This window comes from Choristoneura fumiferana, chromosome 23 (genome assembly GCF_025370935.1).
Source record: "Choristoneura fumiferana chromosome 23, NRCan_CFum_1, whole genome shotgun sequence".
NCBI lineage: Eukaryota > Metazoa > Arthropoda > Insecta > Lepidoptera > Tortricidae > Choristoneura > Choristoneura fumiferana.
Genome location: NC_133494.1, coordinates 9,121,347 through 9,136,603, shown reverse-complemented (window position 1 = coordinate 9,136,603; position 15,257 = coordinate 9,121,347). Strand labels below are relative to the sequence as shown.

The window sequence follows — 15,257 nt, the reverse complement described above, 5'->3', positions numbered from 1 at the left end:
TTTCGTATGGCTTTTGAAACATCACGTAAAAGTGACAAGGTACAAAACTGATCACTTATTTATGACGTTGGCTGTACCTAGCATACTCGTAATAGCTGAATATAGGAAAATTTACTGAAAATAAAGCTTTCATTATTTTTAAAACGAAACTAAACTGCATTCAAAGATTTTTGAAAAAATGTACTTATATGGCATATTTAAGTCGATAGGTTAATTATAATCTCTAAGGTAGACCATTAAATGTTGTTTATTTTATTTTAACAAACAATAATATATATATATGTATATCTCTTGACAAAAATCCTCTAATGCAGTATATATATTTTTTTAATAAAGGAGTGTTTCCTTTGAATATTTTTTTTTCTCCTATATTCTGTAATTGAGAGTAGGTACTTTTCCTTCAGGTGGCATTAAAAATTTTGACTAGTTGTTCAATATGTTTTCCCTATGTAAGTACTTCAACTAAATAGGGGGACATACTGAATTGTTGTTTAGTAAATAGAGGGTCTCATTTCTTTTCAATTTTAGGACGTTGAACGCAAAGTTTAAACTTCAATATATCCATTAAAAAGCTGTGGTGGCCTAGTGGGTTGACCTATGCCCTCTTAAGCAGAGGATCGTGGGTTCAATTCAAACCCCAGCTCGCACCTCTGAGTTTTTCAAAATTCATGTGCGGAAATAACATTTGAAATTTACCACGAGCTTTACTTAAGTAGGCACGCAACTTGTGCGTATTAATTAAGTAATTAATGGAGAACGACTCTTATCTCACGGAACTCCGATTGCAGTGAAATCGTGGCCTTAACGACTGGCTCTCAAAAACCTAACCGTTTCGTAATTTTTACCTGTTTACGGGGCGTCCGTGCATTGCCAAAAAGACTAAGGATATACCACCATTTTTGTTTCGTTTGTTTTTTTATTTTATTCATTTAATGTAAAGATAAATCACGCAAAAAAAATACAAGTTGTTGTCAAGAACCTCTCCTGAGTTAATCTTCAGAAATTCACTTGAATTAGGCATACGGTTAATATAATGTCTAATAATAATCTATGTTATTAATATAGAAAGATTCCTTTAAATGCAATAAAATAGTAAACAAGAGGAACATAGAGAAAAAAATACAAGGTAAGCAATAGGCGGCCTTATCGCTTCAGAGCAAATATGAGAGAGAATATAAAATATCATATCCTAACTAGCTGTTACCCGCGACTCCATCCGTGTAGAATTCGTGTAAGTATATCGCTATCGCGCGGAAACTACGAGTATGCAATTTTCCGAGGAAAATGAAACCGCTGAAAAAACTGAAAAGTGGAAAATAGTAAACCTTTTTTTTATTTTTTAATCTAGGTAGGTACTATTTTGAAGTCGGTGCCTCAGCACGAGCCAGCAGCGTCGACTTGAGAACCTCCTTGGTTTTTTTCGTCTGTTAAAAACTATGCAGTATCCTTCCCCGGGGCTTAAAATATAGGTATACATCTACCGAATTTAACAATAAGCAGATTGTATACCAAGGGCATAAAGCACTGTATTATGTTACGGGCGCGATATTGAATCCTGAGCGTAACGAAGGAGTCCAGATTTAACTCCTGAGTGTAGCGAGGATGTTGTGAGTTAATTCTCGAGCGAAACGAGGAAATTAAGATGGATCCCTGAGAGTAGTGAAGGATTTAAGCGCGCCCAAGGCAAAATCAGTTTTATCCCCGAGGAGTATGCTCTACTTTTCTCACCTTTTGCGAGACAATAAAAACCAAAGCTACTAGAAAAAGTGTTATTACACACCCACAAACATGACGCCTGTACTCCTAAATGGGGTAGGCAGAGCTTACGAAACGTTACCGCTTCGAAGCCACTTTTAGCAATTTTAGGTTTTAAGTTTAACAAAAACGGTACGTAAAATAGTGACAAGTTGCTAGCCTGTCGCCTACGGTATACCTTAACCTATATCCTTAGTCGCCTCTTACGACATCCACGGAAGAAATGGAGTAAATAGTATGTTACTTATTAAAATACTAGATTTTCATTACTAATTATTACAATTGGCACAGTAATTTACAAGTATAGTAGATAGTACCTACAACAAGAGCATAAAACGAGCCATTTTACCCAAGACGTTCATTTATCCACCCAAGTCGGTAGGTACGGCGAGGGTGGATAGACACGTCGAGGGTAAAATTGGTTTAATGCTCGAGTTTTACACTCCGCTTTTCACTTCGATAACGAGTAAATTAAATAGCAACAGTGGAAACAATTGTTCACTTACTATGTACCTTTTATTGTTTACGCATTTGTATTATAATTATAAATTTTTGGTTTTACTGATCAATTTTAATTGATTTGATTGATTTTTAGTTTTAGGTATATAATTAAAAAATATTTTAAAAAATATGTGGAAAGTTCTTTGTTTGTGGCTGTTTACACCTGATTGCCTTGGTCTTAGACGAAGATTTTACTTTATGCACTAGAACATGAAAAAAACATTTTATGTCGCCTAGATCCAGCATAAACACGAACTTTACGAGCATGAGAAGGAAATAGTTATTTGTGCAACAAGAGAGCAAAGTTGTTTTTTGTTGCGAGTGTTGATTTCGAATCCCGAGTAAGCGAAGGATTCTATAATTGAATCACGAGCATCAGTGAGTGATTCTAGGTTAGAATCCTGAGAGCAGCAAGGGATTCAAATACACGAGATGCAAAAAAACTTTGGTCTCGTGTGACACATACAATTTTTCATCTCAGCAGCGAGAACATCATTTAAATGTAACATAAGAATAAAACCACATATACTTACCTGTTTACACAACAAACACATTTTTTTAAATATAATCCGATTATTAAGAAACTAATATAATAATCACATTTAAAACCATAAAAAAGTGTCCAGTAGATACAATACAAATATCATACTCATAACAGTCATAACATGCATTGTAATTTGAACTTAGAACTTCTTGTGCTTATTGTCACTCTTATATTTTAATACTGCAAAAAGCCTCATCTTGGGGTCATTAAAAAGGTTGAACAATAAACGTATAATTTATTATAAATGTTATTAAACCTTTAAATATGAATTTAATTAAGACTTCTATTACATAAACATAAATAGATTTGTTAAAAATTCATTCAATTTAACAAATATTTTTTCCAACTGTAGAGGCAGTATACGGAATTCTGTTATAAAAAAAAACAAGAGAAGCGGCTTTCGTGCAACGAGGTTGCATACTTTATTAAAAGATCAGGAAATTTTACATTTTGGAAATATTTCGTTGTCATGTAATTTATTAGGTATCGATATATTTTTAATAGCAAAAAAATAATTTAAGATTGTAATCAACACATTTGATCCTATCTCTCGCTTTTTTCGTGTTAAAGTGAAATGACAGATCAAAGTAAAGTTCAAATATTTAAAAATTTTAAAAATTAAAAAAAAAAAATTAAAAAGTTACTTTGTCTCACGGAGTGAGCAAAATGCGATATTGCTCACTGATTTCATAGCAAAACCTGCCTGTTGGAGGTGTTGAGGTGAATAAGTATTTTTCACTCTATACCGCTGACGGCATAGAGTTTCAAAATTCAAGTAAGTACTTGGGGCAAATATGCTGGCACGTCCATTCGCGCGTGTTAAGTTCACACTGTTTATTTGGGTACAGTACTATACTACATACAACAATACCCTACCTAAATACACTGTAGTTTAGACGAAAAATTAGCTGCACTTTACGAGTAGGTAGCTCTGGTTTCCACCCTATTTTTTTACCACTTAGTCGAGGCGGATGACATAATATATATTTACTCTTGCAAAATTATAGCTGTCCATTAAGTACTAGTAGTCTCAAAGCTAAGCGTACCTACTGACTGACGGACGGACGAACGGACAGACATCGCGAAATATAAAGGTTCCTCGTAATAGTAGTGAATACGGGTTTGCTATATAAAAATTAATTACTAGTAGCCTAGTAGTAACTAACTAACTAAGTATACTTATTTACATTTATTCTATTTAAACTACCTCCTAACGGCAATTTTACACTCATATTATTTTTACTACCTTACCGCGCTCGTATAGTTTCACTTATACAAACTAAGGAGCGTTTGTGCGATCTAAGTTAACCATGAAACCTAATGCACAGTCGAGGAAAGTGAATCGCGTACCAGCGTAGGAACTTTTCATAACATTATTGTTACAATTTTGCTATGGTTTCTTTGGCAGATGTATGATGGATTGTCAACATGAAATAAGTAGCACAAATGTAACAGGCGCGACAAATATCTTAATAAATGTAGAAATCCAATAGATAACCCTCCTTCGGGCAGTCGGGTAAAAACAGCACTAATGCGACTCTTGCAAAACGTCATTTACCCTATTACTATTAATCGTTCGCCGTGAATGTCACTGTTTGCACCTTTTGTTTGTTGTTTTAAGACCCAGTGACATTTGAACTTTTTAAAAACCCATATTCTTATAAAAAATCTTAAGATCCGCATCCGTGGATATGAGTATTCAAAAATCTGCATCCGGAAAATCCCTGATGTCAACAGAGAGAGAGAGGTAAAATAGAACCTTAGCATACTTAAAAAGGCTTACTGTACTGTACCTCGCATTTTCGAGACAGGTAATAATGCCATTGCGATAGTTAGATGTCACAAAACTTCCAAATTATTATTTTTCCACTAGACCGTCAATTTTTCTTTTCGAATATTTCATTTTAGAGATCACAACATAATTCAAATCGCTTTTCACAAATGACTTTTCACTGTAACTGCACTTAACGAATCAAGAGCATTTTTAATAGTGCTCTGGCCTTTTATCAAAATGCCATTAACTGAAGTCGAAATCACTAAAGATAGGTAGGTACCTACTGTAGCCAGCACTATTAATTGAAACTGGACTATTCCTGAACTTTATCGTTACGTGGCGAAGTTAAATAAATGAGTGGGTGCGTCCCACGAGACACAACTACAAAATATCTTATTTCATATTAATAACGTTCACAAGATATAATGATCGTTAGCTATAACAACAAAAAGTATAATTTTTTAACGAATAAGGGCCAATCAACTTTTTTACCCACACATCTGTCCGCGACATTTTTCAAACAATTGCAGATTTAAATTTATATAACGTTATTTTTATACAACTTCAATTTGTATAAAATTTATATGGAATAATTTCTTTTAACATAACATACATTAGGTATATCAGTCATGATATATCATAATATGTGTAAATGTTAAATAATATGGCGGCGAGCGAGCGAAGCGAGCGAGCAAGTTAGGTTCAGAAGGCTAAGCGTAGCGTATCTCCCGCCTTAGCCTTCGATGTTAGGTTTTTTTTATAACAGAGCGGAAAAAATGAATGGCTTGCTTGATTGTTTGCTTGCATTAAAGTTTTTAATTAATTTTATGTTTTAAATCTTAGGTGTTATGAACATTATACGCTTTGGTCGTTATATCAATTGATATATACATATATATAAACAACGTTATACCTTACAAAATTAGATATTTTAAAATTATACTTTTCGTTCATTATATACAGTGAACGTTATACTAAACGGGTTTATATAAAGTGAGCATATACATATTATGAATATTATATAATAAGTTCTTATATCTTGTATCTGCGACTTTACAGTAGGTAGATACTTAGTTACACAAACTAAATTGTTTTCGGTTTTATTACTTTTTAGGGTTCCGTACCTCAGTTGACAAGAAGGAACCCTTATTGGATCATTAAATTTGTTGTCCGTTCGGCTTCCGTCTGTCGAGACGCTTATTCTCTGGAACGCGTAAAGGTAACAAGCTGATAAATATCAAATAGGTTAGTACTAAAATCTGCTACCCTTGGAGAGCAGCGAAAAATTCAAAAGTCAATGCAATCAAAAGGTATAGTCATAAAAAATGTGTTTGTATACAAATTGCCGGAAAATGAAAACCTAAGCTGTAAAGTACCTCCAGTTGCCCTAGAAACTTTTAAATTAAGTATGAATCCCAGAAAAATTTGGAATCCAGATTTTAATTTGGTACCCCACAACCACAACATATGTAAATATAGCACAACCAATAAGAAAAATGAAAATCTTAATATTTTATGTGTCTGTCTGTCTGTATCAGTAACCAATCTCAAAACACCCCACACTGTGTGCATTTTGTTTAGGCTACTCTGGTAACATCGAATTAACAAACATAGATACTTACATATTTGTACGGAACCCTCGGTGCGCGAGGCTGATTCGTAATTCGCCGGTTTTTTAAATGTGATATGCCTACAGTTAGTCTACTAGTCTACATAAGGGGTCATATAGCTTGGTTTCCGTAGTAGAGGTGGAGCAAATACTTACCGTCTTGCAGGAAAAAATAAATCTAGATTTAGGCTTAAGCTTGACAGTTCCATACATTTTGACACTACTAAACTGAGCTTAACGCTAACTCGAGATTTATGTGTTTCCAGCAAGTAGCCATTAGTATTAGTACCTAATCTGGTATCCCTTTCTAACACGAAGGGATGATGAACGCTTGGATTTACGTGAAGTCGATGAGGTAAGTGTGATGAAAGGTATGACATTTAACGTGTCATGTCAATTTTGAATTCATCATCAGCACTATTTTCAGGCGAAAAACTGTTTACAAATATTCTGTCTGCCACCTGTATTTGAATTGATCTAAACTAAGTACATACCTACCCTACCTACTCTTATTCCTCACAAGTTCCTCGTTGCTGCGTGACAACCAACATGAGAAAGCATGAGAACGAGATTGGCTTGTTTAGTCAAAGTCCAAGTCAAAAAAAACAATAAGTTAAAAACCTCGAATGCCTGAAAATTTTCTTTTAATAAAAACTAAAAAGATAAAAACAAGTGTAGTTGACTTAGATTTGAACATACGGACTAGAATTGGTATTTAACGTTGCAGCGACTTCTAGCGCCATCTAGTAAGCACATATAGAAACTCCAACCGAATCCTAATGGCGCTGCCGACGCCTTTGAAGTCGAGCGATTCCGCAGCTTGTATAGGTAATTTACGCAAGTAAGGAAGGGTTGTCACCAATTTAAAATTTGGAAGGTAAGATGTTTTTGATGAATCGGTACATATTGGTAAGTATTGCGAAATTATATAAAACAAAATGAATTAGGGGTGGCATACTTACTAAGGGTAAGAAGTATCAAAATATACTATTTTTAAATAAAAATCTTTTTTTCTACAAGTACCTATACTTTTAGAGATTAGTAGTTAACCGACAAATACTTTCGGTTTCTAGACTTAACGGGCTTAAAGTTCGTGTTATAGAATTTAATTACATTAAAAAAATATAAAGATATAAATAGATTAAATATTACTTTCTTATTTATGCGAGATGAAGATTTGCACGCACTCACAGTACCTAAATGTCGTATGCACCATAATAAATGTTATTATAAATTTAAAAACGCGATAGGGCAGCCCCAGAAGACTTGTCCCACCCAAGCTACTAAGGACGGCGAAGTATGCAGCTAGGGCTGCTCCAAAGAGTATTGTAATGTAGAATGGCTGCTCCCACCCGCGTCTCATCCCTCACGCACGCCCCGCACGATTGCTCTGTCTAGACGTCTCCGTCAGCTTACTCTTACTAGTTTCTCAACTCGATATACAGGCTACTACGAAACTCGAATCTCGAAGTTCGTGTCGTGTGGTCCCTCTGACACTTACACTATTTAATACGAGAGCGAGAGGGACCGCACGACACTTATACTATTTAATACGAGAGCGAGAGGGACGGTACGATACGAACTTCGAGTTTCGGGTTTCGTAGTAGCCCTGCTCCAGGTACAACTTCCGGCGCTCTTCCTTCGGACTTCGGTCCCCAGGCAAAACACCTGCCTGGAGAGAGATCTCTCTATTGTAGCCTCTCCTTTTCAACGTCACGATTTTTAATGGATCCCGATCAGTCCTGCCTAGCTGTTTAAATTTAACTCACTTCAACAGACTACATGCCGTAAATATAACCTTCCTTCGGGCAGTCGGTAAAAATTAAAGTAGTACGGGACGTGTTTTGGCACACAAGGTAGGTCGGATGATTCTTGTAATCTGTGGTCGGATGGCGTTATTCACTCAAACAGGTCCGTATATTAATATTTTATCTCCACACCACAAGCTTAATAGAATTCCCAATGACATAAAATGTACCATATAATAAATTTGTAAATGCACTTAATAATTTTTTACTTAAAAAACGATATTATAGCATCAATGTAATGACCTACAAAATATTATAAATACCTATTGGACGCGATTCTACGTGCACGTCGGCTAAATAGTCTAAATCTAAATTTTCTAAATTTTAATTATAATTTAGACGGCGGATTTAACAAGTGCTATTCCAGAAAGTCAAGCTGACTAATTTTAGCCGGATGTTATCCGTATTAAATAAAATTAAATCGGCGTAAATTTCTTAATTAAATTGAGTGTGTTGCTACTTGGAAAAAATAAGTGAGCGAATGAAAGAATGTAATCTGTAAAAAGTAAAAGTATAGGATTTTCTCAAATAATTTACTAAATTTTAGTGGGCAACACTTAAAAAAAGGCTTCTGTCCGTCTTTTAAATTAAAATGTCGTAAGTAAAATGCCCTTCAAGGTGCTGGTGCACATTGCTGCTCCTCCAAACAGCAGCGTCATGGGTTGAGCCCGGAAAACTTGGGTTGACACTGATGATCCAACCAGTGGCATCGCACACCACTTGACTATTAATGCTATAAAACCCTTTTCTGTTAAAGAAAATATAACATTTTCTTCATTCATTTCTAACATTTCTAATGGATAATACAATACGATTCAATACAAATATTTTTATTGCTCACCACAAATGAGTACAGTGAATTAACAAAAATACAAAAAAGTATGGCAGACAATTGACGGTCTTATCGCTTAAAAGCCATCTCTTGCAGACAACCAATTATTAAAGAAACTAATACAAATGAAATACGTATGGAATTAATCCAGGACAACTTTTTTTGTGTAATCTTATTTTAAATGGGACTATTTTAGTCGCCGCTAAAATTAGCCAGTTTAGCTTGACTTTTGCTTAAAAAGGACATGCAAAGAATAGCATTTAAGCAGCTAAATCTAAATTGAATAGACCGCCTAAAATAAGAAACGTCAGATTCAAATTGGCGTTGTCATTTGATTATGACAGCTGCTCATAGAATAGCAAAGTGATTTAGCGACGCCTAAATAAAATTAGGAATTTTAGCGGCCGCTGTAGAATCGGGTCCAATAAGTATAAGTCTAAAATAACATACTTATTACTATTGCATGCCGGACGACGGCCGACTGTGATGGACTTTTAAAATATTGTAACACCACTGTAATGACTCACATTCAAGCAATAAACGTTTCATTCATTAATTCAAAGATTTTTTTATATATCAATGTAATGCACGAATTACACTTCGATGGGTGCACGATAACAGCGCTAACTAGCGGTTACAACTTTGATATATCAAAATGGCTGGCAAAGAGTATTAGTACCAAATGGTAAGTCATTGGTACCAATATAGAAAAAGAGTGGCACTCTATGGTCAAATTTGCATGTATGGTAACAAGCGCTACCTGGTAGCTAGCTGAAGAACTAAATCTGACATAACACACACATGTACATGCACGCACACAACAAGCTTAACGTCTATAAAGCCCAGTTTAGACCTGTAAGAAAATTGCGCAAGTTGCATTACATCGTGAGGCCGGAAAGCAAACGAGTTTATGGTGGTCACTTCACTTGGTCACCCAAGCGGAGCAATGTAATACAACTTGAAGAAAACAGCAAAAAATCAGATAAACTTAAAAATCATCCGCGAAAGCCAGACAGCCAACATACAGCGGAAAGATGGCGGACAGACTGAATTTTTCAAGTCCACGTTTGACACATTTGTCAATTTAGTGCTATCATTTTGTCGCCAGAGGCGCTGGCGTGTACTTGAAAAGGTGACGTTTTAAGTGTGCCCCCACCGATGGCTGGCTGTCATTACGAAGAGTAAGTAAAAAAACAGAGAGAGAAAGAGAGAGAGAGAGAGAGAGATATTTATTTACTCATGCGATACACAGAAAAAACACGTTAGGAAAAAAACATCGAATAGTATAAATTGGGGCCCACTCAGCATAATTAATGTTGCGGCAAGCCACAACGCTAAACACATAAAACATACAGACATACATAGTGGCGATAATAACGTTGACCTTTTTTATTTTCCGTCTAAAATGGCACAATCAATTAATTTCAGGACACGGACTTCTTCATGACTGTCTTCACAAGAAGTAAACAAATAAACAAATTATATGATGAGCCAAAGGCTACTAGAAACACAGGGAAGCTTAAAGTTCCATCTTACAGACTGGCTAAAACCAAAAAGTCGTTTCTGGGAAATTGCATACGATTTTATAATAAAATTCCAAAAATATAATAAATGAAACGGATACAAAATTCAGATCTATTATCAAGAAGACATTAATAATTATCAAAGGCGTATTATAAAGTTAATGATTATGCCTTCAAAAAGCGAACCTACTGTGTTGTGTAAAATACTTGTGTGTGATGTATAAATATAATTTAATAATATTGTAAATCTGTTTAAAAAAATATGCCACGTTCAGTTTCTTGCCGGATTCTTTTCAACAGAGGTTTTTCCGAACCGGTGATAGATTTTTTCTTGACATTCATAAGTGCTTGTTATAGCCTAAATGAGGGCTATCGCGTATGAATTCGCCTCTAGTGTAGCGTGAGGTCTCCGAAATGTCAAATCTCATAGTTTTTGGGCGAGCTACGCGGGTTTATTTAAAATTAGAATAATTTTGTGAATATTTTGCATTAGCTGAAATTAATTGTGGCAATTATGCGTAACGGGGAAATGAATGTCTGTGTTTTGAGACAGTTTTGTCTTTCGGAAACTTTTGTCCTCCCTTTTTTTCCGAACAAAACGGGACTACGCAACACTGTGGTTGCTCAATATTTTTATGGTACGGTTTTAAGATGTATTAAATATGATTTTAGTCTTAGATGAATGATTGGTCTCGCGCGCTCGCTCGACTAGATACCGCGCTACCTAAAAACAAAAGGTTCGTGAATGCGGCAAATCAATATTGTAGTGTGCGTAAGAACGGTATAAGACAATTTGCGAGGATGCTAGTGTGCGTGACGAATTGTGTTGCCAGCTGCTCCACTGTTACCCGAATTATTGGGAAAATAAATTATTCTGTGGTCTATTAAGTTACTGGTTACAAAATGTATCTTGGGAAATACTTAGAAATTAAGAAGTAATTAAGAGTGAATGTATTAATATGTTTGTGTATAGGTTAGGCGTAGGTTTCTTCTTTAAAAAAATGGTAGGTATGATGTAGGTATATCAATGATCAGGCCTCACTTTTAATAAAAAAATATATAATAAAATATATTTAAGGACATTCAATATTTACAAATTATTACTAAAAATTCATGGACTGAGTCACCAACTAAGAAGTTTTGCGTAGTTAAGATAACACGTTGCACCTATAGTTAAACCTAATATAATGTACAGGTAGACTAAAATAAAAAAATGTTGTTTACAAAATATACATACATACATGCATACATACATACTTACATACATACGTTCAAAAAACATAACCCTCCTTCGGGCAGTCGGGTAAAAAGTTAACATTTCAGGAAAATGGGTAGTAAATTTTTTTTCGTTTCCCGTAATATCTAAGTAAATCAGCTGATTGGGCTTTTTGAATGGGACGACGAAAAACATTTTTAATTTTAAGACACATTAGTGTCGGGTAACAATTTATACACCTTCAGTGTATATATCACAAAGATAAACATTAAATAATATAGAACTAGGTTATGTAGGTATATATAACGAAGGTGAAGGTGTAATTCTTCAAACTTCAGTGACATCGACGCCATGCAAAACATCTTTCTTGAGAAAATTTATAGAATTTGTGATCACTGTTTTTGCCATTAAGTTTGAAACTTGGGTAGTACTAAGTCCATGGGTGAAACAGGCTTTTAAATGTCAAATAACTCTGATTGATATTTGATACGCTCTGTTCTATCTATGGTCAAAGTGACAGTGGGTGGGTGGATTTACGCTCTAAAGTTCAATTCAGTTCAATTCAAGTTCAGCGGCGAATGTGATAAAATTATGATAATGATAAATGAATGTTAACTAATAGATAACAAAAATAATGTTTAATCCTTTTACAGAGTACCAAAAGTATCTTGCCGTGTGATACGTGGAATAAGTTGTAAATATCGCAACAACTGTCAAAGTAAGTTTGTTATGACTGGATCGAATTCCAAGTCTCTACACTACAGATGGTGTTTGGAGAGTTACGGCTACAGTAGTGTTAGTAGCTTTTTTTATTAATTTGTAAATAATTATTTAATTATGTTATTAGGTCGGCTAGCTTCCCTTACGTTTAGGAGATCGATTAACGCTGTGCCAAAGTTATCCAGAAGCATGGGAATCGACGGGAACACCATTCTTGCCGAAAGTTTGAAAAAACAAGTGAGTGTTAAAAATATCATAAAGTATAAATAGTTATAGTATATTTATTATTTGTTTGCTATTAATTGCGCTACATAATTTAATAATTGATGGTTTTAGAAAATAATGAACTTTGCACCTTTGATAAAAATGACAAACATCCTTTGTTTAGGAATGTAAAGAAACTACTTTTTTTCCTATTAGACTATTTCAACCAAAATTCTTTTATCAGATTTCATTACATTGTTACTTTGTTTAAGTATGTGTGTTATAAAATAACCAACAGAAACTATCATTATAACTAGTATAAGTGTGGAGTAAGATTCTAGGAAAATAAACATATAATGTGTCGAATGAAGCCTGCAAAGCCAGTTCTGTACTACAAACTGCAATTATATAGTTTTAATTCTAGTGCTGTGAGCAGCTGTACAGAACCAGACACCACAGAGGAAGTATTTAATTGATGTTCTGCCTGTATAATTTCAGGGTGTAGAATATGTATTTGGAATAGTGGGTATTCCAGTAATTGAGACCTCTATGGCATTCCAAGCTGCAGGACTCAAATATATCGGCATGCGCAATGAACAGGCTGCCTGCTATGCAGCACAAGCTATTGGATATTTGACAGGTAAATACTTTGTATTTCTAATTGTCTTATCTTGTAATCATTCAAATCATAGTACAGTACGATTACTTGGAGTTAACACTTGACAAATGAGTGTGCCCTCAGTCAATTTTCAACTTTGATGTCATACAAATAAAATGTTTTTTACATAATCTGTAAACGTGGGTAGCGGTATACTAAAAATGGCTTTATTTGTATGACGTCAAAGTTGAAAATTGACTGAAGGCACGCCCATCTGTCAAGTGTTAACTCGAATTAATCAAACTGTAACAATTGATTCTTCGCAAGTTATAATCAGCAAAGGGCTTTGTCAACCTTGTTATTAATTATATTCAACTATCTTAATTTTGCAAGATAAGTAAGGAAAAGTGGAATGAAAGAACAGTGTTATAGTGAAGACACAGTTTTTTTTTTTAAATTATTTTTTAACAAAAAAACCTTATCATAATATCTTGTTAAAGTGTCTTGACCATGGGTTATGTGCAATGACATAATGGCATTGCTTGCAAGGAAAGGAGCATTGAACTTTGTGGTGAAAACAGTTTTATGACTAACACACACTTTGTTGAAATGTGTCAATAATCTCGGAAGAGATCACTTTTAAGCTATAAGACTGCCTATTGTCTACCTGATTTTTTTATTTTTGTAAATTCACTGTACTGCTTTTGGTGATCAATAAATAATATTTGTATTGTATAGTATTTTTTGTATCTTATCTTTTATGGAAAAAATAAAGAGTGAAGATGCATATATAAATATATATGTCATATTATTAATATGATAAATAGAGAAATGAATATGCAGTGTTACCTGTGCTCTTATATGATGGCATAGATGCGTTTTTAAAATTAATTTTGTTTAAGTTTACTTTTGTACAATCAAAAATCCAAAGTGAATAGGTACTTTCAATTAATTAAATAAATAAATTTACTTTTTTGGTTCAGTGACCGACTACTTTGTATATATCTTAGGCCTCTAGGTTGGCAACGCATCTGCAATACCCCTGGTGTTGCAGATGTTTATGGGCGGTGGTGATCTCTTACCATCAGGAGACCCACTTGCTCATTTGCCATCGTCGAATAAAAAAAAAACTGGATATTTAATATATTAATAATATGTTATGTACCTATACTTCTAAAATTCAAATTTATTCTAGGGACAAGGTTGGTATTTTAGTTTAAATCAGTAGGTGTCTTGTTTATTCATCAATTTAGAATACTCTATATAGTGTACTAGCGACCCGCCCCGGCTTCGCACGGGCAAAGTAAAAAAAACGGCCAAGTGCGAGTCTGACTCTCGTACGAAGGATTCCGTACCTATACAACATTAGAAATTAGCATAAAACGGCAAAAAAAAACATGTTTGCTGTATGGGAGCCCACCTTGAATATTTATTTTATTTTAATTAATTTCTTTATTTTTAAAGTACATTTATACAAATAAATATTCTGTAAATATTTCAAGCAACTACCTGTTGCCGTTATTAATTAATATGGAGCAAAAATAATCACGTTTGTTGTATGGGAGCCCCCCTTAAACATTTATTTTGTTCTGTTTTTAGTATTTGTTGTTATAGCGGCTATAAAAATACATCATCTGTGAAAGTTTCAACTGTCTAGCTATCACGATTCATGAGAGACTGCCTAGTGACAAACAGACACGGACAGTGGATTCATAGTAATAGGGTCCCATTTTTATTGCCCTTTGGTCACAGAACTCTCAAAAGGTCTATAATCAAGGGCACTTCACACACATTTTTAGCTCAATTTCCCAAAAACTACACCCGACACGCACGAAGCCGGGGCGCGTCAACGTAGAGTAAATGCATTTTTTGGTTAGATTGATATTTTTAATTTCGTAATATCTTTTGAATGGAATGTCCAATTTGAATAATTCAAAAAGTAATCTACAGGTACTGAAACCGTCTTGAATATAAAATTATTTATTTGGATAAGTATTAATACAACTGTATGGATAACATGATAGTTTCTACAGCTCATGCGATGAAAGATGTTTTATGGCAACTTTTTTTACACTTTGAGTTACATTATTGTAGTTTTAGTACGGAACCCTAATTTTTTCTGTTAATAAATATAGCCTATGGCACTTTGGAATAATTTAGCATTCTAAAAGTG

General features: G+C 34.3%; 2 protein-coding genes across 6 annotated transcripts in view; one reads left to right on the top strand and one right to left on the bottom strand.

Annotated features, from left to right (window-relative positions):
• LOC141441006 (sialin-like) overlaps positions 1–4,761 on the bottom strand; it is a 38,459-nt gene extending 33,698 nt beyond the window's left edge. The window contains exon 1 of the mRNA XM_074105617.1: positions 4,594–4,761. Within this exon, the coding sequence (XP_073961718.1) occupies positions 4,594–4,624 (31 nt within the window). The 5' untranslated portion in view covers positions 4,625–4,761. The remainder of the gene's footprint in view (positions 1–4,593) is intronic.
• The window catches only part of Hacl (2-hydroxyacyl-CoA lyase), a 49,170-nt gene that overhangs the window by 19,956 nt on the left and 13,957 nt on the right, over positions 1–15,257 (top strand). Inside the window, exons 1-4 of one of the 5 annotated variants that reach the window (XM_074105609.1) lie at positions 4,477–4,547; positions 12,216–12,280; positions 12,410–12,519; positions 12,985–13,126. In XM_074105609.1, coding sequence (XP_073961710.1) covers positions 4,492–4,547; positions 12,216–12,280; positions 12,410–12,519; positions 12,985–13,126 — 373 coding nt within the window. In that variant the 5' untranslated portion in view covers positions 4,477–4,491. Of the gene's footprint in view, positions 1–4,476; positions 4,548–11,518; positions 11,542–12,066; positions 12,086–12,123; positions 12,143–12,215; positions 12,281–12,409; positions 12,520–12,984; positions 13,127–15,257 lie in introns of those variants that run through there. The other 4 variants (XM_074105611.1, XM_074105614.1, XM_074105613.1 and 1 more) reach the window with 4 other exon arrangements.